Source organism: Prunus dulcis, chromosome 7 (assembly GCF_902201215.1).
Source record: "Prunus dulcis chromosome 7, ALMONDv2, whole genome shotgun sequence".
Lineage (NCBI taxonomy): Eukaryota > Viridiplantae > Streptophyta > Magnoliopsida > Rosales > Rosaceae > Prunus > Prunus dulcis.
Window position 1 is genome coordinate 1209057 of NC_047656.1, and position 27623 is coordinate 1236679.

The 27623-nt window shown below is 37.5% G+C and overlaps 3 protein-coding genes across 7 annotated transcripts; 2 read left to right on the forward strand and 1 right to left on the reverse strand.

Annotated features, from left to right (window-relative positions):
• Positions 1 to 157: 157 nt before the first annotated feature.
• On the reverse strand, positions 158 to 10847 carry LOC117634991 (aspartic proteinase-like protein 2). Its single transcript, XM_034369305.1, has 10 exons — positions 10606 to 10847; positions 9614 to 9743; positions 9294 to 9526; positions 2039 to 2266; positions 1358 to 1517; positions 1177 to 1250; positions 1017 to 1096; positions 833 to 892; positions 469 to 540; positions 158 to 372 (listed from the first exon to the last, which is right to left on the reverse strand). Exons 1-10 carry the CDS (start codon positions 10845 to 10847, stop codon positions 242 to 244), a joined length of 1410 nt encoding a protein of 469 aa, XP_034225196.1. The 3' UTR covers positions 158 to 241.
• A 373-nt stretch (positions 10848 to 11220) lies between these two features.
• LOC117633970 (protein QUIRKY-like) lies at positions 11221 to 12823 on the forward strand. The gene has a single exon (XM_034367850.1). It carries the CDS (start codon positions 11248 to 11250, stop codon positions 12622 to 12624), a length of 1377 nt encoding a protein of 458 aa, XP_034223741.1. The 5' UTR covers positions 11221 to 11247; the 3' UTR covers positions 12625 to 12823.
• On the forward strand, positions 12555 to 20518 carry LOC117633969 (beta-glucosidase BoGH3B-like). 5 transcript variants are annotated; one of them, XR_004586725.1, is made up of 12 exons: positions 12555 to 12651; positions 14152 to 14374; positions 14500 to 14704; positions 14994 to 15084; positions 15172 to 15317; positions 16182 to 16419; positions 16520 to 16624; positions 16752 to 16934; positions 17021 to 17219; positions 17765 to 18252; positions 19985 to 20188; positions 20320 to 20518. XR_004586725.1 is itself a non-coding variant. In XM_034367848.1 (11 exons), exons 1-10 carry the CDS (start codon positions 12631 to 12633, stop codon positions 18250 to 18252), a joined length of 1899 nt encoding a protein of 632 aa, XP_034223739.1. In that variant the 5' UTR covers positions 12555 to 12630; the 3' UTR covers positions 19985 to 20193. The 5 variants fall into 5 exon arrangements, 3 of the variants coding, with proteins under 3 accessions (XP_034223739.1, XP_034223737.1, XP_034223740.1); XR_004586726.1 differs by lacking the exons at positions 19985 to 20188; positions 20320 to 20518 and adding an exon at positions 17396 to 17616 and having other exon boundaries at positions 17765 to 17878; XM_034367848.1 differs by lacking the exon at positions 20320 to 20518 and having other exon boundaries at positions 19985 to 20193.
• The last annotated feature ends 7105 nt before the right edge of the window (positions 20519 to 27623 follow it).

Below are 27623 nucleotides of genomic sequence, written 5' to 3' on the forward strand. Positions count from 1 at the left end.
TAAATTAGAAATTAAAGTAATATATTGAGAAGGAGAATTCATTCATAAATCTACAGACGTACAAAGACATGATACAGTGGCCTCGTTAAAACATTCCTAGGACAACCTTATGGGACAAATCCCATTGGAGGAAAGAGTATCACATATATCATGGACTAACAAGAAAGTTCAATTCAGGTCACTTTAGACCATTACAATAAAAGAACAAGTCAAATAAGAATTCTTGATATTTGGCTACAAGTCATGCCAACATGTACATCACCACAAATCCTATTGTTAGCACGCTCAATAGCATGTCTCCTAATGAAGATCTGCTTTCACTCCGCCGTCGAGCATAGCTAGAAGGTATGGAGACATTTACAGGTGATGAGCCTGAAAAATATAAAATTTCAAAATATGACATAAATACTAAGGAGAACTTGAAAAAAATATATATAAGAGTTCATATAGACTCATAATTGAACTTACAATCATAGTTTGCCCATCCAATTCGTTGAAGAGCTAAATCGTAGACGATTATCTTATCTTTTAGAACAAGATCTGCAATTGAAGAAACAAAAAAGGGTCATAATTGAGACAACACATTTATGATTGTCATACATGGTTTCAAAAGCAAATTGGGATAATCAATATTTATCAGTACAAAAAATAGTTGCAAAGTGCTCAGAAAGCCATTGCATTGTGCACCACCAGGTAGACTAGAAAATAGATTACTTTGCATAAGCTTTGAATAAATATACACTGAGAAAATTGAAGAGGATTCATCCAACCAAATATCAACAAATTTTTTTTCCGCAAAAATTCAATAACCAACCGAAATTTAGGGCCTAACCTCCTAAGATTGTCACCCCTCCTTGAGCCTTTTGAAAACCAATGCACCACACACCAATGCCTATCTGTAACAATACAATGATCCATTACACTTATGCCATACAATTTGCAATAATCATATGTCTACTGCAATGAATTTAAATAGTAACTTGTACAGAGGGAGATGGAGGAACAACTTACTTGACGTATAAGGTACTCTTCTGGTTTCAACACCATTGATGCACCAACAAAGTTTAGACTAACAGCAGGAAAAACCTCAGCCAAACTGAAACATAAAATGTCATTTAGGTCTTCAAAGCTTTTCTTCCAGGGGAAACTTAAAAAATATTTAGCGATAGAACCAACCTGGTGGTTACATGATAACACTGGTTTTCGTCTGAAATGAAGGGAGTCAGGGATGGTGAAACAGCTGAAGTTATCTACACATCCCAACACAAAATAAGCTTTTAGTAAGGAGAAGATATCTTATTTTTCAGACCAAACACCACAAATCAACCCATAAATAAGACCAAGTGAATAAACTTACCGCACGAACGAAAGGAACGTAAGCATCTTCAACAAGGAATGCCAAAGTTGTTCCTGAGTCGATAATAGTTCCTCTGTCATGTGATGTGAAGGTTGCTGGATCAATTGGCAGGATTTTCCCATTTACAGCAATGCTCTGCAGATTTAAATAATAATGGTGCCTGAAAATAATGGTGAAGGACGTTATATGAAAAAATCAAAGACAAATAAGTAATATAAGATAGCTAACAAGTAAAAGTTTAAAAAGCCAAAAGTGACAGCATCTCACCAACCCTTGGTGAATAAATTGATTTCATATAATAAATTGTAGCAACACACACTAGAAGAATTTTGGACAATAATCACTATTTTTTTAACCAATTATCATATAAGTTACTATTGTCCTTTAACTTAGGCAAATTTTACTCTTTATTGGTAAGTTGAGAGTTGAGACTATTAATGAGTTTGTTTTCCAGTAACTATTAGACAAAAATAGACTAGGTTAGAAATTTGGTTTTCTTGGTTATGCAAACCAACGGAAATCAGTGGCTATAAACCCTTGTCTTTATTTCCTTCTCCCATTCCCTAGTCTAAACCCTAGTCTTTATTTCCTTCTCCCATTTTCTTTCCCACCAAAATTCACAGTTTGATAGTAAAGATTACAAGCAGAAAGAAATAAGAGAAAGGTTTCCAAGAGACGTACCGTGGTGGAACAAGAGGACTGTAAACAATACTTGGCTCCAAAATCTCACCAAGAGCAAGTATACCCCCTCCTTTTTCATCTCCCTTCAAACAATGAGAGAACACTTTGGGAGTCAACCCTCGAGATGACAACTGCGATATAACAGACAGAGGCCCTTGGCTAAACCCAAATATCCCATCCAGTGTTGAAAGTGAACTAGTCAAACCCCCAAGCTCATAGGTAGTGCACCTGTATGTTTCCAGCACCATCAGCCAAGGCAATTTCAGAATTAATTCAATCAACACAACACAACATGTTTATAATCAGAGAAATTATTCTGCATAATATTAATTATTTTTGTTCTAAACGATGGGACTGTGAAATTGTATATGGGAATTAGATTTCATTAATGTGATTAACGAAGATACAGAGATATCCTTATATAGGCCTGATACAACAATACAGATCCTACGGATTAGCTATTTACCATACATGGTTCCTATGTTAGACAATTTATGTCTTAAACCACTTTAATGTGGTCTTCTAATCATCATAGGAGATCTAGGTCTTTGTATTGATTAAGAACTTAATTAGAATTGGTGTTTTGGATCTCAGGGAAGTTGAGATTACCTTTTGTCCAAAGATGTTGGTGATCTTGTTTATAGAAGTTTATTGTGGCGTGGTGCAAGACATGAGGTACATGAGTTAGTAGAGTTTTCTTTCTGTCCACAGATGTAAGAAAACTATCTATGAAAGAAATTCATGTATCGTGTGTTTTGGTGATCACTAAAACATGTTCAATTTTCTGCCTACAGGTGATAATTGATAATGTACAGAAATTGGGGAAAGTTTGTTTATATACTTGTCTGCTCTTTTAAATCTCAGTTATGAACACCACAAATTTAAACACCATCGAAACACTGACTGGTTCCAACTACAAGAGATGGAAAAGGGATCTTGAAATAGCTCTAGGTCTTTTGGACATGGATATGGCAATTAAAGAACAAGCTCCTGAAAAACCAGAGGGATATGCAACCACTGAGGAAAAGACTCATTATGCCAAATGGGAAAGGGCAAACAGGATGTCTATTCTGATCATGCAAAAATAAATGTCACCTACAATAAGAGATGGAATTCCACCCTTGAACAATGCTAACGATTTCCTTGAGACCATCAGCCTAAAATTCAAGGAATCTGAGAAGGCAGAGATGGGATCAAGAAACTAACAGATATGAGATATGAAGGAGATGGCTGTGTAAGAACATATATTCTGGACATGATGGGTATTGGCATGATACTGAGAAACCTTGGTGCCTATATAGATGACAGCATGCTGATATATTTAGCACTTAATTCACTGCCAAATGACTTCAAGCAGGTTAAGAGCAACTATGACACAAAAGGAATCATGGACACTGGATGAGTTGATTCAAGTTTCTGTGCAGGAAGAAATTTCAGTTTGCTTTGAATCGAACCTAGTGGAAATATATAGTGACTCTTGGTGGCTTGACAGTGGGGCAACTATATGCATGTTTCTAATTCCTCACAAGGATTCACAACCAAGAGGGTGCCAACTAAGGATGAAATAAAAGTGTAAGTCGGCAATGGAATTCAAGTGAAGGTGGAGTTCATTGGAGACATCAAGATTAGATTAGAGTCTGGTTTTATTTTGGATTTGATAGATGTGGTTTATGTTCATGCTATGACAAGGAACTTAATTTATGTTTCTAGGCTTGCGAAAGCTAAGTTTGAGCTAGTGATCAATGATTTTGGATTTTCTATTTTAAGAAATAAAATTTCAGTTGGGAATGGAACCCTTGTGAATGGAATGTATCAATTAAATGTCCAAGCATCTGATGAAATTATAAACATTGCAAGCACCAGCTAAATTCAAAATAAAACTCAATCATCTCAATTGTGGCATAAGAGACTTTGCCACATTCCAAAGATAGAATAAAGTCCCTCTGCAAAGAACATGTGTCGCCACCACTCGACTTAACTGAATTGGATGAGGTCTACATAAATTGTGTAAAGGGGAAGCTCACAAATACAAGAAAGAAAGGAGCAATTAAAAGTACAAGTTTACTAGAACTTATTCACACTGACATTTGTGGACCTTTCCCAACACCGACTCATGATGGATTTAAGTATTTTATTACCTTCACAGATGACCGTTCAAGATTTGGTTATGTATATCTAACAACAGAGAAATCAAGTGCACTAGATATGTTTAAAGTGTTTAAAGCAGAAGTAGTAAATCAACTCAACCTTAAAATTAAAGTAGTGAGATCAGACAGAGGTGGAGAATTCTATGGAAAATTTGATGAGGCAGGCAGAAATCCAAAGTTTCTGCAGCAAGAAGGAATTGTTGCACAGTACACAAATCCTGGAACTCCACAGCAGAATGGAGTTTCAGAGAGAAGAAATCGAACCCTCAAGGATATGATGAGAAGTATGATGGCTTGCACAAATCTTCCAATTTTTCTATGGGGAGAAGTTTTAAAATCAGAAAACTACGTTTTAAACAGAGTTCCAACCAAGAGTGTGAATCAAATTCCTTATGAAATTTGGAACAACAGGAAGCCAAAATTAAATCATCTCAGAATTTGGGGCTGTAAAGCAGAAGCTAAACTGTATAATCCTATGGAAAAGAAACTAGATTCGAAGACCACTAGTTGTTTTTTCATTGGATATCCAGAGAGAACTAAAGGCTACAGGTTTTACTGTCCAAATCACACAACTGGTTTATGAAAACAGGAAGAGCAGTGTTTATAGAAGAAGGAAGTGACAGTTTTGAAGAAAGGAAATTAGTTTTTGAAGAAATAACAGAAGAAGAAAATTCACCTTCTCAAGAGAACAACAAAAGTGAATTAATGAGGGTTATGCCGAATACAGTTTTGAGTAATGAAGAAGCCTTACCTCAGCTACAAACTACAACTGATCTGGCACAAACTGAAATGGATATTGATCCACCAGAAATTCAACACGATGACCAACAGATAACTGAAATCAGAAGGTCACAGAGAGATAGAAGACCAACTCTGCCAAATGATTATCTTGTATATTTGCAAGAAACTGATCACTGTGAACACAGCCTAGATGACCCAATAACATTCAAGCAGGCCATTACAAGTTCAGAAAATGAAAAATGGTTGGTAGCCATGAAATCGGAGCTAAGTTCAATGGAAAAGAATAAAGTATGGCAATTGGTCTCACTGACTCAAGGCTGCAAACCTATAGGATGCAAGTGGGTATATAAAACTAAAAGAGATTCAAGAGGCTTCATTGATAGATGTAAGGCTAGGCTTGTGGCAAAATGATTCACACAACGAGAAGGAATCGATTACAATGAAACTTTTTCACCAGTCTCTACCAAAGATTCATTTAGAGTCATAATGGCCTTAGTTGCTCATTTCAATATGCATCTTCATCAAATGGATGTGAAAACCGCATTCTTGAATGGAAATCTCTCTGAAGAAATATATATGAAACAACCTGAGGGTTTCATTCAAAAAGGTGGAGAAGGATTGGTCTGCAAATTAGAGAAATCCATTTATGGATTAAAACAAGCATCCAGACAGTGGTATTTGAAGTTTGATGAAGTGGTTAAGTCTCATGGTTTCATTGAAGTCCAATGGATGAATGTATATACATCAAGGTCAGTGGGAGCAATTTTATTTTTCTCATTCTTTATGTTGATGATATACTCTTAGTAAGTAAAAATTTGACACTGCCACATGACACAAAGGCTTTTCTGTCACAAGCTTTTGACATGACAAATCTTGGAGAAGCATCATATGTGTTAGGAATTGAAATCAGTCGAGACAGAGAAAGGGGTTTTCTAGGCTTATCTCAAAGGGATACATTGAGAAGGTATTAAAAAGGTTTAACATGCTAAACTGTGCAGGAGGAGAAGTGCCAGTTTCCAAAGGAGATAAACTAAGCACTGAACAGTCACCAAAAACTGAGCAAGAGAGGTTGGAAATGGCTGACAGACCTTATGCCTCTCTAGTGGGAAGTTTGATGTATGCTCAAGTCTGCACCAGACCAGATTTAGCCTTTGCAGTGAGTGTTTTGGGAAGATTTCAGTCTAATCCGGGACAAGCACATTGGGTTGCGGCAAAGAAGGTACTAAGGTACCTGCAGAGAACTAAAAATTACAAACTGGTTTACAGAGAGAGTGAGGATTTAGAGTTGGTAGGTTATGCTGATGCAGAAAATAAAACTCAATCATCTCAATTGTGGCATAAGAGACTTTGCCACATTTCCAAAGAAAGAATAAAATCCCTCTGCAAAGAACATGTGTTGCCACCACTCGACTTAACTGAATTGGATGAGGTCTGCATAAACTGTGTAAAGGGGAAGCTCACAAATACAAGAAAGAAAGGAGCAATTAAAAGTACAAGTTTACTAGAACTTATTCACACTGACATTTGTGGACCTTCCCAACACCGACTCATGATGGATTTAAGTATTTTATTACCTTCACAGATGACCTTTCAAGATTTGGTTATGTATATCTGATAACAGAGAAATCAAGTGCACTAGATATGTTTAAAGTGTTTAAAGCAGAAGTAGAAAATCAACTCAACCTTAAAATTAAAGTGGTGAGATCAGACAGAGGTGGAGAATTCTATGGAAAATTTGATGAGGCAGGCAGAAATCCAGGACCCTTTGCAAAGTTTCTGCAGCAAGAAGGAATTGTTGCACAGTACACAAATCCTGGAACTCCACAGCAGAATGGAGTTTCAGAGAGAAGAAATCAAACCCTCAAGGATTTGATGAGAAGTATGATGGCTTGCACAAATCTTCCAATTTTTCTATTTGGAGAAGTTTTAAAAACAGAAAACTATGTTTTAAACAGAGTTCCAACCAAGAGTGTGAATCAAATTCCTTATGAAATTTGGAACAACAGGAAGCCAAAATTAAATCATCTCAGAATTTGGGGCTGTAAAGCAGAAGCTAAACTGTATAATCCTATGGAAAAGAAACTAGATTCGAAGACCACTAGTTGTTTTTTCATTGGATATCCAGAGAGAACTAAAGGCTACAGCTTTTACTGTCCAAATCACACAACTAGGTTTATGGAAACTGAAAGAGCAGTGTTTATAGAAGAAGGAAGTGACAGTTTTGAAGAAAGGAAATGAGTTTTTGAAGAAATAACAGAAGAAGAAAATTCATCTTCTCAAGATAACAACAAAAGTGAATTGAGGGTTATGCCGAATACAGTTTTGAGTAATGAAGAAGCCTTACCTCAGCTACAAACTACAACTGATCCGGCACAAACTGAAATGGATATTGATCCACCAGAAATTCAACACGATGACCAACAGATAACTGAAATCAGAAGGTCACAGAGAGATAGAAGACCAGCTCTGCCAAATGATTATCTTGTATATTTGCAAGAAACTGATCATTGTGAACACAGCCTAGATGACCCAATAACATTCAAGCTGGCCATTACAAGTTCAGAAAATGAAAAATGGTTGGTAGCCATGAAATCGGAGCTAAGTTCAATGGAAAAGAATAAAGTATGGCAATTGGTCTCACTGACTCAAGGCTGCAAACCTATAGGATGCAAGTGGGTATATAAAACTAAAAGAGATTCAAGAGGCTTCATTGATAGATGTAAGGCTAGGCTTGTGGCAAAATGATTCACACAACGAGAAGGAATCGATTACAATGAAACTTTTTCACCAGTCTCTACCAAAGATTCATTTAGAGTCATAATGGCCTTAGTTGCTCATTTCAATATGCATCTTCATCAAATGGATGTGAAAACCGCATTCTTGAATGGAAATCTCTCTGAAGAAATATGTATGAAACAACCTGAGGGTTTCATTCAAGAAGGTGGAGAAGGATTGGTCTGCAAATTAGAGAAATCCATTTATGGATTAAAACAAGCATCCAGACAGTGGTATTTGAGGTTTGATGAAGTGGTTAAGTCTCATGGTTTCATTGAAGTCCAATGGATGAATGTATATACATCAAGGTCAGTGGGAGCAATTTTATTTTTCTTATTCTTTATGTTGATGACATACTTTTAGTAAGTAAAAATTTGACACTGCTACATGACACAAAGGCTTTTCTGTCACAAGCTTTTGACATGACAAATCTTGGAGAAGCATCATATGTGTTAGGAATTGAAATCATTCGAGACAGAGAAAGGGGTTTTCTAGGCTTATCTCAGAAGGGATACATTGAGAAGGTATTAAAAAGGTTTTACATGCTAAACTGTGCAGGAGGAGAAGTGCCAGTTTCCAAAGGAGATAAACTAAGCACTGAACAGTCACCAAAAACTGAGCAAGAGAGGTTGGAAATGGCTGACAGACCTTATGCCTCTCTAGTGGGAAGTTTGATGTATGCTCAAGTCTGTACCAGACCAGATTTAGCCTTTGCAGTGAGTGTTTTGGGAAGATTTCAGTCTAATCCGGGACAAGCACGTTGGGTTGCGACAAAGAAGGTACTAAGGTACCTGCAGAGAACTAAAAATTGCAAACTGGTTTACAGACAGAGTGAGGATCTAGAGTTGGTAGGTTATGCGGATGCAGACTTGGGAGGTTGTGTTGATTCAATGAAATCTACTTCAGGTTTTGTATTCTTGTTTGAAAGTGGTGCTGTGTCTTGGAAAAGTGTGAAGCAAACTCTCACTGCAACTTTAACAATGCAGGCAGAGTATATTGCTTGTTATGAGGCAACAAGTCAAGCTATTTGGCTCAAGAACTTTATCACAAGTTTACAAGTTGTGGAATCACTCGAAAGGCCGATTCAGATTTGGAATGACAACAGTTCTGCTGTTTTCTTCGCCAAGAGCAATAAAAGGACATCAGGTAGCAGACACATAAAATTCAAGTATCTGTCAGTAAGGGAAGATGTTAAAGAAGGCCTTGTAAATATTGACGCACTGACACTCACTCTATGGTAGCAGATCCATTGACTAGAGGATTACCAAATGGAGTTTTTCAAAGGCATGTTAGGAATATGGGACTGTTTTCAAGTTTCGATGAGTGCAATTAGTGGGAGTTATTTGAGTAGTCTATCTAGAGTTCACAAAGCAGACAATGTTTTTCTAGCTATTTTCAGTTGTTTTTATTTAGCTAGTTTTGCTTTTTATTCAGTTTTGCAAATTACTTGTTCTTGAATTAATTTGCTTATCATGACAAATGAATATGGAGGTATCTGTTTGTGGAAAAAATTAGCTATAAAGACTGCTATTCATCAAAGTGTCAAGACTGTATTTGTTTATTCATGATTGTGTGCCTTTAAAACAACTCACCCAAAAATAATGGATGCTGAAGAGTCAATATAGGATTGCCCCTGAATCCGGTCAAAATGTAGTGTATCCGATACGTAATGACCAAATATCCCACTTCCATCTGCATATTGAGTAGTGTAACTGCACTGGTTAGTCTGAGGAGAACATTTGGCTTGAAATGCGGAGGTGCACATTGAACAGGGGATCAACCGTGCAGTTGATGAGCTGTTAGAATCATAGGAACTGAGCTGAATCTGTAAAACATGGAACAGTAATTGTTAAGCTTTACTATGCAAGAATTTGAGAATGACATACAGCAAGAAAAAGAAGCAGAAGTTTACGTGAAGCCAAGTAGACCGGGGGCAATCACTGCAGGAATTGCAGGTAACCCACAAGCTTTCACTTCCAGTGTCAATCTGCACGTTGAATTCTTTTGGCGGAGAGCCCAATTTGACTTTGGTATAATAAAGCCTGAATATGGAAGAATTGAAGATGAACAAAAGTGATTAGCAGAAGTCAAACATGATTCCATATCTGAAGCTACAAAAGATATCAAAGTAATAAAGAGTTGGCGGCAAACATGAGCTTCTCTTCTCCAACAATTTGGTTGAAAAGCGGCGGTAACCTATTCATGCTCTTTCAGTGGTCCGTGGTGGACCACCATGTGGCCTCTTATCCCTTTTAGCCGAGAATGGCATTCTTCGTTCATTTTTCTTTTTCCCTCGATGGCCATGCAAAAGCTTTTAATTTTCACTAAAACGGCAAATGCTTTTAATGCATGATGTGTCTTCAAAGATTCTTCCTCAGTCGCTGCTGTTGCCAAGCTTACACGTGCTTGAGGGGTTTTCAAAAAAGCCAAAAGAGTTATATCATACAAATTGTATTTCCTGTTTTACCCTTGCGCAAACAAAAACACCAAATCCCAAACGACGTCAATCCCCAAGGGTAAAATGGGAAACCAAGCTCTTCCGGCTTTTTGGAAATCCTCAACTACGCTGTAAGCAAGCATGATGATTCCACCCTTTTCCCAAATAGATTTTTGGGCCCAATATTGTCCTATTTTATATTAAAAATACAAAACACACAAGATCCATCGTCCCTAATTGAAAAGAACGCCCAGAACTTCCAGAAGCAAGCCAAACTTAGTCAACATAAATTATGAAAAACAAAATTATATATTCCCTACTCTAAAAATCCATCAATCATTAACTACCGAAACAGCATTAACATTTTCACCCCAAAAAAAAAAAAACAGTATTAACAAGAGACTCAAGCCCTCTACGTTTGATGATAAAATTATGCAAGAATTATTAGCAATGACGATAAAAATTACCCGGCCACGTTCGGATCGGAGGTGCCATGGAGTGGGAAGTCCACAACGCTGCCCGCCAAGTTTTGCAAGAGTCGGGCGTGCCTGACTCGGTCACGAGCTCGGAGCTCCTCAATCTGTCCGTGGTGACTCGGTGGATAAACCCGTTCTAAGGAAAGAAAGGTGGAAGGCGTGGTCAAGCCACAGTAGACAAGAGACAGCAGCACGGCGACGGAGGCCAGGATCCGAGCCTTCAAGCCCTGCATTTCTACGAGAGAGATCTGAAGTTGTGACAGTGGCGAGTAGGTAAAAAGGGTTGGAGATGGAGTTTCCTCAAAGTAGAGCTGGGCACGGTTTTTAAAACTTTGTGACTTGAGAGACCCAGAAGGGATTGTGGGTGAGGAACAAGTGTTGGGATTTTCTTTTTTGGCTTTGTTAGAATTTCCTCGGGTGCGAATCAGTTGCAGGCTATAATGTAGTCCTTCATGGCCATGCAAAAGCTTTTAATTTTCACTAAAAATGCAAAAGCTTTTAATGCATGGTGACCCCATCCCTTTTCCCAAATAGTCCCGAATTCCACTCAGCGCCGTCGAACGACGCGCGGACGATCGCAAAGTGGCGTCGCGATGGTTCAGCTTGGAAAATCCAGACGGCGACGAGAAGAGGATGTACAGAGGCAGAATGCACTTGCGCCTTTGCTTTGACGGCGGATATCACGTGATGGACGAGGCGGCGCACGTGTGCAGCGACTACCGCCCAACTGCGAGGCAGCTCTGGAAGCCACCGCTAGGCACGGTGGAGCTCGGAGTCATCGGATGCAAGAACTTGATACCGGTCAAGACGGTCAACGGTAAAGGATGCTCGGACGCCTACTGCGTGGCCAAGTATGGACCAAAATGGGTACGCACGCGTACCGTATGTGATAGTTTGGAGCCCAAGTGGAACGAGCAGTACACGTTTAAAGTCTACGATCCGTGTACGGTGCTGAGCATTGGCGTTTTTGACAATTCCGGATCGGGTTTCGAAATCGAGGGCTCGAAAGACGCCACGCGTCCTGACTTCCGTATCGGGAAGCTAAGGGTGCGTATATCTACGTTGGCTACGGGTAAAGTGTATAAGAATACGTATCCGCTGCTGGTTTTATCACCCACTGGCTTGAAGAAAATGGGTGAGGTGGAGATCGCGGTACGCTTCGTTCCCGTGAGCCCGACCTTGGATTTGGTCCATGTGTACTCGCAGCCATCGCTGCCGTTGATGCATCACATAAAGCCGCTGGGGCCGGTCCAACAAGATGTGTTGAGGAGAGCGGCGGTGAAGATCGTGGCCGCCCACTTGTCGCGATCTGAACCGCCGCTGGGGCGGGATGTCGTGCTTTACATGCTGGACGCGGATTCACAAGGTTTTAGTATGAGGAAAGTGCGCGCCAATTATTTCCGCATCATCAATGTCGTTGCGGGGGTGATGGATGTCGTTGGGTGGATAAACGACACGCGTTCGTGGAAGAATCCAATGGCCACGATTCTCGTGCACGCTTTGCTGGCGCTGCTTGTGTGGTACCCGGATCTGATAGTCCCCACTTTAGCGTTTTATGTGTTCGTTATTGGTGCTTGGAACTATAGGTTCCGCTCCCGGGCTCCACTTCAGCACTTTGACCCGAAGCTCTCATTGGCGGAGAACGTTGACCGTGACGAGCTGGACGAGGAGTTTGATTCGGTGCCGAGCACCAGATCATTCGAGGTGGTGCGGGCGAGGTACGATAAGCTGCGGATGCTCGGTGCACGTGTGCAGACGGTGTTGGGAGATTTCGCGACTCAAGGGGAGCGGGTGCAGGCTTTGGTGACGTGGCGGGACCCACGTGCGACGGGGATTTTTGTGTTGTTGTGCTTCGTTGTGGCAATGATACTGTACATGGTGCCATCGAAGATGGTGGCTATGGCGTTTGGGTTCTATTATCTGCGCCATCCGATCTTTCGTGATCGGATGCCGCCGCCGGCTTTGAACTTCATCCGAAGGCTGCCTTCGCTGTCTGATCGACTTTTGTAGGCGCGCATGGATGTTGGGCTAGCTAAGGTTGATAAGGTTTTAAATTTATGAAGTTTTCTTTCTTTCTAGTTTTTGTTTGTAATTTTTGGTGTAAGAAATTGGAATTAGGCAAGGAAGAGAAGTAATTAGAAATAAGCATATTATAATGGTTGTTATGGAATGCATTTTAATACAGGTAGATTTTTCGAAATTATTTTAATATAAGTAGACTTCCTTGGTGGCTTGATTTTTTGCTTGTCTGGGGCCAAGGAGAGAGAGAGTTGAGGGCTTTTCAAGCTGTTTTGTGCAGCAGCACTCACATATAATTGGGCAAGTCTGATTAGTTGGCATCTCATGATTTCGCCAGGTGTTTTATTATTTTTTTGGGAGGATTTGTGTTGTCCTAAGAAGGCAATATGTTTGTGTATGATTTTCTAAATAGTAAATATGAAAATATCATACCAGAAATTATTGATGTTAGATTATTTCGTATAACATCAACTGAATAATTTAAAAGTCGGAACAATAGTTAAGAAATTGTGCTAATTTGACCAATTTAAGATAGGGATGATTTACATGTGAAACAAACAAGTTTACATTCCTGGAAAAGTCAGCACCTTCCTTTACCCGCTAAGATATAAAATTATCATACCATAATTTTTCAGTAAAATGGCTGCAAATTTTCTATAAAATCCACTTCTGCCATACACATTTCTCAAATCCCAACTTCACATTTTTCTTGCAACTCTCTCTCTCTCTCTCTCTCTCTCTCTCTCTCTCTCCATTCATCTGAGAAGACGTCGTTGCCTTGTGGGTCTCCATTAGTTTCTGTAAGTTCTGTCCTACTTTTTAGTGAATTTTGTTCCGCATGCAAGTTCTTTAATGCCTTGTTTGTTTGCTGAGAAAAGAGAAAATTTTAGTTTCCAGAATGATAAAATGCTTCATTGAACTGAGCCTATTGGTGATTCAATTACTCAGCTCTCAGTTTGGTTTCAAGAATTTGGTTCCAACTAAATGACACAGTAACACCATCCCATAAATTCAAAATCCCAATTTTCTTTTGTACTCCTTTCTTTTCTTAGACCCCAAACAGTTCTTCAAAAAGAGTCAAACAAAAATTTTGTTTTTTTGTTTTGGACTTTTGGTTGTGCTCTGTTTCTCTGTTTTCCACTTGAAGAAATGTAACTTTTGTTGTTTGTTTTGTAGTTGCTTGAAACTTGGGTTCTGTTTAGCTCCCTATTTTGCTACAAGGGTCTTTTTGATTCCTTTCTCTGGGCCTAATTTTAGCTGCAGGTTTTTTTTTTAAATTTTTTTTATTTATAAATATATTGCAACTATTCCATTGGTGCTTGAATTCCTGAGATACATAAGATGCGCTTTATACTTTTCTTGAAATTTTCTTCATCTTTACACTGTTTCATGTTCTAGTTTTAGAACTCTTTTCTTTTTCAGAATTTTGGTTGAGAATTCTTCTTCATGTTTCTGTACCTCCCACCTGAGTGGCTTTCTAATTGAGGATTACATTCATCTGTAACAATATTTGAACAGGAAATGGCTAGAATTCCCATCTTCTTGATGGGACTTCTTTTCTTATGTTTCAACATAGCCAGAGCTGAAGCACAATACATTAATTATAAAGACCCCAAACAGCCATTAAATTCTAGAATCAAGGATTTAGTGAGCCGGATGACTTTGGAGGAAAAGATTGGCCAAATGGTGCAGATAGACCGCAGTGTTGCTTCAGCTGAGGTGATGAAGAAGCACTTCATTGGTAAATATCACCATCATTTTTCTTTTCTCTGTGAACAAAACCTACATAGATTAAAAAAGAAAAGTGTCACTTCTTCATTTGTATGCAAGTTGGATTTAATGGAAGCAGAAATCTGTTTTGGGCAGGGAGCATATTAAGCGGGGGTGGGAGCGTTCCAGCACAAAAGGGTTCTGCAGAAACTTGGATTAACATGGTCAATGATTTTCAAAAGGGTTCTTTATCAACTCGGCTTGGAATTCCATTGATTTATGGTATTGATGCTGTTCACGGCCACAACAACGTCTACAAGGCAACAATCTTTCCTCACAATATTGGGCTCGGAGCCACCAGGCAAGTAGCATGCCCTCAATCTTCAAATTTTGGTTAGTTGTTTTGTAATCCTAGTCTCAAGATGCCATGTTAATGTTTTCTTTTCCTGTCTCTGGTGCGGTAATATTCAAAGCCTGATAGAAGTAAGTTGTGTAAAGATGGAGATGAGCCAATTCCATATATGAGAAAATTGAGAAATTTGTTTCTTCAACTGCTAGCCTTTAGTCTTCTTAAGGGTTCAAACTACACAAAATTCAACAAAGAGAAAATTTGTACTAATATAAACTTCCTCAAACTTTAAATCAACCAGGGATCCGGAACTTGTTAAGAGGATCGGAGCTGCAACTGCACTTGAAGCTAGAGCTACGGGCATTCCATATGTCTTTGCCCCTTGTATAGCGGTAACTAGAATTTATCGTTCATCTGACAAGTATCAACATAAGTCACTTTAAGCTGAGCTGTGATTCCTCTTAATTCTATCTGTGCAGGTTTGCAGAGATCCAAGATGGGGTCGCTGTTATGAAAGCTACAGTGAAGATCCTAAGATTGTTCAAGCAATGACTGAGATCATTCCCGGCTTACAAGGGGAGATACCAGCTAACTCTAGAAAGGGTGTTCCCTTCGTAGCAGGAAAGTAAGAATTTTAATTCCTTGGTTTTTGACTTAAGTTGTCTATGTCTGTTTAATAAACTAGTTTGGTTAAGGTAATTAATTGTACATAATTAGACTTAAACTTTCATGGTATCTGTATTGCAATTTCATTCTATGAAAAATGTAAAAAGAGATTATTTCTCGAAACCAGAAGGACTCTGGAGCCTTAGTACCATCCATTTCAATGTGCTTGGTACATTGGTCATAATGGTCCTATGAAAGTAACATTTTTGTATTCATGTATCTGTTTGTGGACTTATATGAATGGACCATGTTCCACTAACTGTGTAAATCAAAAGTAAAAGTCAAGCACTAAACTAGCAAACAAAAATTATAAGAGAGAGAGAGAGAGAGAGAGAGAGAGAGAGAGAGATTTATCATATAGTATGAAGTTTGATTTGGTCCTAGTTTGCTTTATTGGCCCACATAAATCCAGTACGGCATCCTGGTTCCTATAGGAATTCCTTCCCTTCCCTTTCGTTTTTCTTTATCTTTCTTTTTATCCTTATCATTGGAGGGGGGGTGGTGTTGGTTATTGAATAAAGTAAGAGATGAAGAGTGCATTTAAGCTCCTTCAGAGAAATATCAGTTGGTACTCTAGGAACTGCAAAGTTAATTTACTATGGTTGCAAAGGCTACTGTTCTCCCCATATTGTTGTACTCTGATTTGTGCATAAAAGGACTGTTAATATTAGTAATTAGAATTATCAATCACCAAGTTTTACAATTCCAGTTCTCGTTACACATTATCTAAAAATCATTAATAATTTTTTGATTCCAAACAATAAGTTTGTTATTAATTTTACAAGCTATTTTGTTTATAATATTCTGTTATTTCTGTTGGAAGTAAAAAGGTTGCAGCTTGTGCAAAGCATTTTGTGGGTGAAACAACCAAAGGCATCAATGAGAATAACACTGTGATTAACAGACATGGCTTGCTCAGCATTCACATGCCAGGCTACTATAACTCAATTATCAAGGGTGTGGCAACCATTATGGTATCCTACTCAAGCTGGAATGGAGTAAAGATGCATGCTAATCATGATCTTGTCACTGCCTTCCTTAAGAATACGCTACGTTTCAGGGTAAAATCATATTTCTGTTTTTATTTCCGTTCTTGGTCCGTTTCACTAATATCAATTTAAAAACTAAAGCATTATTGTACAACCTTGTGGATTGTTTCAGGGTTTTGTCATTTCAGATTGGGAGGGTATTGATAGGATCACCTCTCCGCCTCATGCCAACTACTCTTATTCAATTCAGGCAGGAATCAATGCTGGCATTGACATGGTAATAATCTGCATCTCTTTTTGTTGGCATTTTTTTTTCTTCTTTTTTTCTTTCTTAAATTAAATTGAATAACTTGATGATGTTAGTTAGTTGACTTCTAACACACCTATTTCTCTGCATCTTAAAGGTCATGGTTCCATACAACTATATGGAATTCATTGACGGTTTAACCTTCCTGGTGAAAAATAAGATCATTCCCATGAGCAGAATTGATGATGCAGTAAAGAGAATTTTGCGAGTTAAGTTTGTCATGGGCCTATTTGAGGAACCATTCGCTGATATGAGCCTGGTCCACCAGCTTGGCAGTCAGGTAGTTATTGATAAACTTGACACCATTCTACAAGCAATCCTAATGTGGAAAACTTAATCTAGTGTTTTGTATTACTAATTTCACAGGAACATAGAGAACTGGCTAGGGAAGCTGTGAGGGGATCGCTGGTGCTGCTAAAGAATGGTGCTGAAAAGCCATTGCTATCCCTTCCCAAGAAGACATCGAAAATACTTGTAGCTGGCAGTCATGCAGATAATCTTGGCTATCAGTGTGGTGGGTGGACTATTGAGTGGCAGGGATTAAGTGGCAACAATCTCACAGAAGGTAAATTGACAGCCTCATCTTTCGGGTGTGTGAAAGTCATTATTATTTGGAGTTGACCTAATGGTACTGCAGAGAAGAGCTTTTATACTATGATCAAAACCTATTTTAAAAGATAAAGGATAATGGTCATTGGAAAAAGTTACATATTTTCAATTTGTCTATTTTTTTTTTGCAAGGATGATCTATGAATGAAGATTTGAAAACTAGACGGTTCGGATTGTCAAAATAAAATTTGTAGCTCAATAGAAGAGGACTGAATATCTGCCTATGAGGCCTGGCAGGACTACTAAAAATCTTATATGAAATTTTTCTGCAACAAGAAACAATCTCATAGAAGGTGTTTTTGAGAGCCTTATCTTTCTGGTCCTCGAAAAATTGCTCCTCATTATAGTAAAAGGTAATGTCAACCTAATGGTACTGCAGAGAAGAGCTTTTATACTATGATCAAAACCTATTTTGAAAAATAAAGGACTGGAGACATGTTTGTCCGAGGCCTGACAGGGACTACTAAATCTTACATGAAACTGAATTTTTTTTTTCAACAGGTACCAAAATTCTTACCGCCATAAAGAACACAGTGGATCCAAAAGCACAAGTAGTCTACAAAGAGAATCCTGACGCTGACTTTGTGAAGTCAAATAATTTCTCGTATGCCATTGTTATAGTCGGAGAACATCCATATGCCGAGACATTTGGTGACAGCTTAAATTTGACAATCCCCGACCCTGGCCTGACCACCATCACTAATGTTTGCGGCACTGTGAAATGTGTTGTTATTGTCATCTCCGGCTGTCCAGTTGTGATCCAACCCTATGTTGCTTCGATTGATGCCCTTGTCGCGGCTTGGCTTCCAGGAACTGAAGGCCAAGGAGTAGCTGATGTTTTATTTGGTGACTATGGTTTCACTGGAAAGCTTTCTCGCACTTGGTTCAAAACAGTCGATCAGCTACCTATGAATGTTGGAGATGCACATTATGACCCTCTCTTCCCATTTGGATTTGGCCTCACTACAACCCCCACCCATTTCAACTAGGTATTCATGTAGTACTCTTCAAAATGGATGGTTATTTATCTGAATAATAAAATTATTAATTAGAGGCTTATTCATTTATGAGCCTTAATTTAAATTCATAAGTTAACATTCATTCATAAGTATTCGTATTGCATTGGAAATTATGGTAATGCTTTAGCAATGTTTAACATGACTGGTTCATATGTTGTGAGATACAAGTCATGGATACACTTACAATAAAAGCGTTGGCTCTTCGTCATGCTCGTCAGTGTGCTCTTAGATTACGACTATCCAATATAGAGATTGAGAGAGATTAAAAGGTTTTGCAAATTGTCAATAAAGATATCCGACTACCGTGGAATATTCGTTCTGTCATCCAGAATATTTGGCATATGCTGAACCAAATCTTCACTTTTTGCGTTCGACATATCTTCAGAGAAGAAAATATGGTTGCAGATAATTTCACAAGTCTTGGCCATGTACATGATCATCCGTGCATTTGGTCTTATATTTTTATTGCATTTGGTCTTAATTTCACAAGTATAAAATAAGTTGTTGTCATGTCATTTTATTACTAGCCTCTTCTGACAGACGCTCATATAGCCTTCAACTTGGAGTGATTGGTTGTTGTTTAACTATTTAATTCAGTCATTTATGATTATTATATTTTTTAATACAATCGATAGTCTAAACTGGAAAGGGAGGGGATTTCTTACACACACTACCAACGTGCCATGGGGTTCCTATACAAGTCAAGGTTATATTAGATGTTGCTCTGTTTAGCATTTTTCTGAATTAAAGGCGTTTCTTGCTCTCTTTAGTAATACTGCTTATGGTAATTGGAACAATAGAGAGTAGCAGATAATTTATGAGTACATGAATGAAGAAGCAAACAAGTTTACGTTCCTAGAAGTCAGTTTTCTGCACCCGCTAAGATAAAAGTATCATATCAAAGCTTTCAATCAATTGACTTGACAGCCAACTTCCTTTGAAGGCTTGCTGTGCTTTTAAAATAAGCAGCTTATTTTAAAAATTCTGAAGGAAAAGGTGTTTGGTAAATCAAGACAAAGCTGCTTTTTTTCAAGTCCCAATTTTACATTTTTCATGCAACTCTCTCTGCCTCTCACTCTCTTCCGTCAACAGAACAGAGGTCATTGCCTCTTGGGTCTCTTTTACTTCTCTGTAAGTTCTGAGTTCTTTCTCGCTTTCTAGTGTTTCTTGTTCCACATGCAAGTTCTTTAATGCCATGTTTGTTTGCTGAGAAACAAGAAAGTTTTAGTTTCCAGAATGATGAAGTCCTTTATTCAACTGAGCCTAGTGGTGATTCAATTACAGAGCTCTCAGTTGGGTTTAATCAGGAAATGGCAACAAACCAAATATAAATTCAGTCACAATTCTCTTTAAATTTTCCTTTGTTTTCTTAGAAACCAAACAGCTACTATGCATGCGTTCTGTTTTTGACTTGAAGAAATGTAACTTTTTTATCGTCTTTTAGTTTCTTAAAAACTGGGTGCTCTTTAATTCTCTACTTCAATATAAGGGTCCTTTTGATTTCTTTCTCTTTAAACATAGTAAGATGGTTGCTTAATACTTTTCTTGAAAAAAAAAAAAAAAAAAAAGGTTCACTTTTTACTGTTTCATTTCTGGTTGTAGAGTTTCTACTTTTTCATAATTTTCGTTGATCATTCCTCTTCCTACCTTAAAGTGGCTTTTCTACTTGGGTATTGATTCATGTGTAAATATTTTGGGACAGGAAATGGCCAGACTTCCCGTCTTCTTGGCGGGACTTCTTCTCTTATGTTTCTGCAGCATAGCGATAGCAGAAGCAGAATACATTAAATATAAGGACCCCAAACAACCATTAAATACTAGAATCAAGGATCTGATGAGCCGGATCACTTTGGAGGAAAAGATTGGCCAAATGGTGCAGATAGATAGCCGTGTTGCATCAGCTGAGGTGATGAAGAAGTACTTAATTGGTAAAACATGACTTCCATTTTTCTTTTCTTTTCTCTATCACTGGAATCAAAAGTCTAATTTTATGTAGGTAAGTTTTGTTTAAAGGAAGAAGAAATTTGTTTTGGGCAGGGAGTATATTAAGTGGGGTTGTGAATGTTAGAGTACAAAAGGGTTCTGCAGAAACTTGGGTTAAACTGGTGAATGATTTTCAAAAGGCTTCTTTATCAACTCGGCTTGGAATTCCATTGATTTATGGTATTGATGCTGTTCATGGCCACAACAGTGTCTACAAGGCAACAATCTTTCCCCACAATGTTGGCCTTGGAGCTACCAGGCAAGTAGATATGCCTTCAACCATACTAACATTTCCCCTACTTTTCTTTTCTAATCCTAGTCTCAAAGTCTTGAATTGATTAAGTTTAGAAAATAAAAAAGTGTTGTCCTAGCATTTAGTTTGGAGAGAGGCAAAAATCAGGGCCAAGTATCTGATGCCATTCAGTTGAGAAATATGTTTCTTTAGTCTTCTTAGGAGTTGAAGCTATACAGAATTCAAGAAAAAGTAAATTTCTACTAATGTCAATTTCCTCAAACTGAAATCAAGCAGAGACCCTCAACTTGTTAAGATGATCGGAGCTGCAACGGCACTCGAAGTTAGAGCCACAGGCATTCCATATGTCTTTGCACCATGTATAGCAGCAAATAAATTTAATTAGTATCCACATAGGTCACTTTATTTTAAGCTGAGCTCTAATTCCTCTCTTCTGTCTGTGTGTGCAGGTTTGCAGAGATCCAAGATGGGGTCGATGTTATGAAAGCAACAGTGAAGATCTCAAGCTTGTTCAAGCAATGACTGAGATCATTCCTGGCTTGCAAGGGGAGATACCGGCTAACTCTACAAAGGGCGTTCCCTTCGTAGCAGGAAAGTAAGAATTTCCTTGGTTTGCTTCTTAGTAAAAACATTAGATAGTGCTAAGCTTTCACCCTTCATCAGATAAGGTAATTCTAATTAGATAATTAGATACCTTAACATTCAAGTCCAAACCAAACTGACCATGTATCCTATTATTACCTTGTAATTATGCAAGAATTATTAGCATTGACGATAAAAATTACCCGGCCAGGTTCGGATCGGAGGTGCCATGGACTTCCCACTCCATGGCACCTCCGATCCGAACCTGGCCAGGTAATTTTTATCGTCAATGCTAATAATTATGTGGCTCAAATGAGTGGTAAGTGGAAAAATCAGAGGAGGTAGGGGTGGTGGTTAAGGGCGTCGAAGAGGCAAGCAGAGAAGGGTTGAAATAGATGGGATTGTAAGAATACCAACAAGGTTTTAGGGTTCCAATAATGATACCAATTGATAGGTACCAACAAGCAAAAAGGAAGATAAAGCAATAAAAGAGAAATTAAAAAGGATCTCCCAAAATGGCCAAAGGCCTTGGACTAAATACAATGAGATTGAGAACTCAGCAATATAGATACGGAAAGAGAATCTAAAGAGAATCTTTTATGTATTTCATTTTGAGTTATAGAAAGAAAAAAAAAAAAAGGAAAAAAAAGAGAGAGATAAAAAACAGAGAACATAAAAGATTTTATAGAAATAATAAGATAAGAAAGAGAAACCAAAACATATAATAAAAGGATACATGGTCATCCTACAAGGTAATAATAGGATACATGGTCAGTTTGGTTTGGACTTCAAATTTTCGTTATGAAATTAAGTTTCCTAATATTTAATTTATAAAATTATGAATTATTATATTGTGCATGGAAGCGAAGAATATTGTGGGTGGTAAAGAAAACTATTAGAAAAGCGTTGGTGGGACCATATGCTTCTACTATTAAATGTATTATTATTTATAAAGATGAATTGACACCTTAAAATGATGCCTTTTGAAAAAGAAAAAATTAAAATTAAAATACATTTGTTGTTCACTTTGGCACGGATAAGTGATGGTGACTTTTCCATGGGCACAATAGAAGTGATAACTAGGGCTGGGCACGGTATGGGATGATACGGGATGAAGGTCATCTCAGTGTTAATCCCGAATAAGGAAATCAGGATAGGATGACAGGAGATGAGAGTTTTTGAAAACACGTTCAAATCATACTGGTCCCGTTTTGGACCGGTATGATTCGGTATCAATGTTGATCCTGCAAAAAATCTACAAAATTTCATAAATCTGCAAAATTGTAATAGAAAATATGCTATCCTAACATTTGTTTGAAACAAACTGTTAGAATGAACATCATCCCCTATAAAAACTTATAAAAAAGAACATATGCAACAAAAATGTGAATAATCAATTGAAAAATGAACAGAAGATGACATACAAAAATGAGATCACACATTGCTATGCTCATAGAGCATTTTCCAGAAATCCTTGAAAACTATTGGTACTTTCAAGTTCCAACTCTCTATTTTCCTGAAATTCTCTCACCCACTATTCCATAAGGGAATCCAAAAAAAGCAGAATCAGTTTTCTCTACTTGGGTTAGTTTGTTTTCATGCAGCCCTGTAATATTTGAAAGGGCTAGGTCCATTTTTACCTAGTCTCTGTTTTTTCTTTTCTTTAACCAATTTTTTATTATAAATAAATGTTACTGATTCAAAATTGATAGAGATAGAAAACTGAAAAAGAGAGAGGAGAGAGAGAGAGAGAGAGAGAGAGAGTGGGAAATGAAGAGAAATAAGGAAGGTTCTTGTGAAGGAGGGGATCTGATTTTTCCTTTTCGCGTTGAATTCTCTTATAGCTTTTTTGTGTGACACACATATACACACACTAGATGAGAGAGAAAGCAAAAGAAAGAAAGAGAAAAAGGAGAAGAAGAAGAAGAAGAAGAAAGAAAGAAACAGGATAGATAGGGAGATCCCTTTAGGCTTAGGAAAACTAATAAGGGAGCTATTGCTTAGGAAAACATACTGAGGAGAAACAAAGCTGAGTTGAAATGTTTGTGGAGAGAGAGGAGGAATAACTGAAATTAAATTAGGATTATTATTTACATGTATTGTTCGGTATGGTATGGCACCAAACGGGATCACAAACTGGAACTGATGTCGTGCCAAACAGTAACGGGATGACACGATATCATCCCGTTTACACGTCAACACCAAACGAGATGGCACGAGATTGGCACAGTTTCGGGATGGTTTCGATATTCCGATTTTGATGCCCACCCCTAGGGATAACAGTATCTTATAATCAATGGAAACCCCAAGTATCAGATCCCAAGTTTGGGGCCATTCAATATGGCTTGGCTCGTATCTTAAAAAAGTATACCTTTAATGGAAAATAGGGAAGGACTGAACCAATAAATGTTATCCAATGAGTAATAGCAACCGCAAATTAGGATACTGATATAAAAAGACTCTACATAGTCTCTATTGTTTATTGTCTCTAAAATAAACTTAGGGGACAATTTCATATCAGTGGCTAGTGTGTGTTTTTTTGGTAGTGTTTCAGCTTAAATTCAGGTGTAATTTGAGATGTCCTAGAATTTTGTTGATACATATAAAATGTGTTAAAACCAATAGGAGATGTAAATTTTTTTGTTTTTTGTTACTTTCTTCTGTATATCTTAAGATGTAATGAGAGAACATTGTTAGTTCATCAATTTATGAAAGACTAGTTTCCATAGTTTTATCATTTCCCCTTACAAAAAAGAAAAAAAATACAAATGTAACCAAATTAGTGATTTAATTGGCAAATGCCATGACAGATATGTATTGCATATGTATAGTCATTTATTGCTTGTGTATTGCTCCTGTATTGCCCTCGTATATCCGTTTTTTCAAATCTCTGTTTTAATAAATTTATAGGGGAGTATGGAGTTTGTGTACTGCCATTGCATAACCCTTCATTGCTTTTGTATTGCTAGTGTATTACTTCCTTATATCCTTTTTTTTCAAGTTCGTGTTGGAATAAATTTATAGGGGGAGAATGTAGTTTGTGTATTTCCATTGTATTGCCCTTTATTGCTTGTGTATTGCTATTTGTATTGCCCTCATATATCCATTTTTTTCAAGTCTGTGTTGGAATAAATTTATAGGGGAGTATGGAGTTTTTGTATTGCCATTGTATAGCCCTTTATTGCTTGTGTATTGTTACTGTATTGCCCTTGTATATCCTTTTTTTTTCAAGTCTGTGTTGGAATAAATTTGTGGGGGGATATGGTGTTTATGTATTGCGATTGTATAGCCCTTTATTGCTTGTGTATTGCTACTGTATTGCCTCCTATATCCTTTGTTTTCAAGTCTATGTTAAAATAAATTTATAGGGGAAGTATGGAGTTTGTGTATTGCCATTGTATAACCCTTTATTGCATGTGTATTGCTATTGTATTGCTCCCGTATATCTTTTTTTTTCTTTTCAAGTTTATGTTTGAATAAATTTATAAGGGAGTATGAAGTTTGTGTATTGCCATTGTATAGCCATTTATTGCTTTTGTATTCCTATTGTATTGACAAGACCCGACCCAAATTTCACTTTGGAATCTAAGCCGAACCCTGTGCGTGTTTGACACCTGGCAGGTGTCGAGCACACTTGACCAAAATACCCTTCTAACTAGAATCAAAATTTGACTTCAAGTTTGACTTCTGCCAAAAATTCAGCAGTCTCCCCTATAATTTGCTCGTTTCCCAAAATTTTTACCTGTATAAAACAAGCAATTTAATGTCCTCAATCGTTCAGCATGCACAATGACAGAATACATACATTCAAACATCAAAATGTTATGGCCTTAGGCCTCATTAACACAAGTAAATCGTGCTGCTAGCTGAATTTGATCTCAACTTTAAGATATCAATAGTACATTAACAATTTCAAACACTCCATCTCGTGGCTGCACCTAGTAACACTAGGTTGCCTAAGTACCCTTACTGAGGGATTAAGCCACACGTAGTTCTTTCACTTTGTATACTGCACTTGTGTATCTCGTCAATTATTATTGTCCATTGTGATTACAAATCCATCCAAGTTCTCAAGTCAGCGATTTGCTCAATGACATTCACATGCCATACTCGTACAGAAACCAAACATGCATAGTTATATTTATATAACAATTCACACATTTACATAAATCATTAACTCAGTTTAAAGCATTGACACATCCTCGCAGGTCTTGGTAACACAAAGTCGACCTGAGCCGCAATTCTCGCAAGATTCAGGAGACATCTGGTCAACCTGATCCACATTCCTCACTCCGCACGGTCCGGATATCCCTAAGACTTGTGGGGCAACTGTCAAACGTGCTGACATAACCGAAGGCAACCATTTATTCCGAAGGAAATATTTATTACAAAGGCAACATGGGTACCTATGGTGGTTTAGGAAAAAAAAAAAACATTTCTTGGAAAATCATAAATACCATTTCTCATCCATCCTTAAATTATGTTGCCACTATCCTTTCTACTTCCAAGCCATGCTCAACTTATATATATATATATATATATATATATATATATATATATATATATAAGCATAATATAGTAAAAATATTCGAAATTCAACAATCATGCTTGGAAAGTAAAAATCCTAACGACTCATTCAAGATCAAATAATAAAACTTATTTGCATAAAATCATTTATAAAACAAAAGTCCACTCACTAGACTTCCTCTAATTCATAAATCAATTTACGTATTACTGACTTAGATTTATAATAATAATAATAATAATAATAATAATAATAATAATAATAATAATAATAATAATAATAATAATAGAAATAGAAACAAAAGTAAAAATAAGAATAACATAAAAATAAAATAAAAATAAAACATTTCCATCTTTTACTAGTAAAACAAACTCATCACCTAAGAAAATAATGGCGAACTTTACAAAATCCTTAAAACTTATACACATTCATTCTTTGTCTCATAATATCAGGATTATAAATATTAAAACCTTTGTCCATAAAATACCAAGATAAAATCCTTGATTTTAGTTTAAAAAAACATCTCAAAACTTAAATTCTCTCCACCGAGGCGAACTCCCATTCTTGATCCGTCAATTCCGTTATTACCGTCAATTCCAGTATTATTCCGTCAATTCCAAATATCAGTCAATTTCATATATCTGTCAATTCCATCCTCGCAGGCCTCGGAGACACCAAGTTAACACAGCCGCATTCCTTGCAGGCCTCGGAGACACCAAGTCAACCCGAGCTGCATTCCTCGTAGGTCTCAAGAGACCATTAGTTAGACTGAGCCGCATTCCTCGCACCACATGGTTCCAGCGTCCTTGAACTCGTGGGGCATTATTTATGAATGACAACTGTTTCAAGGCAACTTTGGGGGGGGGGGATACTCCTGCTGTGGGTTCGAAAAATCATATTCGAAACTTATCACAAACTTTTCTTTATTCCACAAATCCATTGCCAGCTACATGTATTAAATATAGACATGCACTTAAATAGTTAATTAGTTTGTTAATCACGTCAAACTCCGATTAACAAACCATTCTAATATTGTAATTATAATCTTGGGTTATTCATAGCAATGGTCCCTCAACTATACCCGTAGTTACAGTTTGGCCACTTAACTCAAATATTAGTTGTAGAGGTCACTCAAGTAGGTGCTTTGTTACATCATTAGTTCTTTCGTCAAATTCTGTTAAATTTTCTATCAAAAGTGAGTGTAAATTCAGAAATTCATCAACAACCATCTCCTTCATCCCCAACCCTCCATTGTCGCAACCCAATCCTTGCTTCTCCTCCCTTGTACCAAAATCTGGGCAAAAAAAGGAAAAGAGAAAGACAACTCGATTGCTTCTCCTCTCTTATACCAAACTCGCCACCAAATCCTTCCTCCCACCCCAACCGAGCACATACTGTAAACCATCAACCATAAAATACATAAATGTAGAGAGAGAGAGAGATATATATATATATATATATGGAGATGGGTTTGGGAATTGTGTGCAAAGTCTCAACACTTTCTGTGTTTTGAATGGTAGATAGACAGATAAACATGGATGAAAGGTTTTTGCTGGTTTTCTCGTCATTTCAGTAATTAACTCCTCTGTTGAGTTTTTGCACCAAATACCCTTTTTATTTGCTAGTGCATGACGGCACACTGTTTAGTTTCTTCTTCTTTTTTTTTAATCTTAATTGATCAGCCTCAATTTTTCTGCCCTTCAAAAAATTTCAGCAATCAAATGGTGCAGTGGTGCAAGAATTGGAGGAAGTGGAGGAGAAAAGCGTGGGTTGCGGCAGTGGAGGAAGTGGAGGGTTGTGGAGGAGAGGAAGGGTTGTGGATGAATTTCCGAATTTACCCTCACTTTTGACAGGAAATTTAACAGAGTTTGACAGAAGGACTAATGATGCAACAAAACACCTACTTGAGTGACCTCTACAACTAATAATTGAGTTGAGTCACCAAACTATAACTACGGGTATAGTTGAGAGACCATTGCTGCGAATAACCCTTTTAAT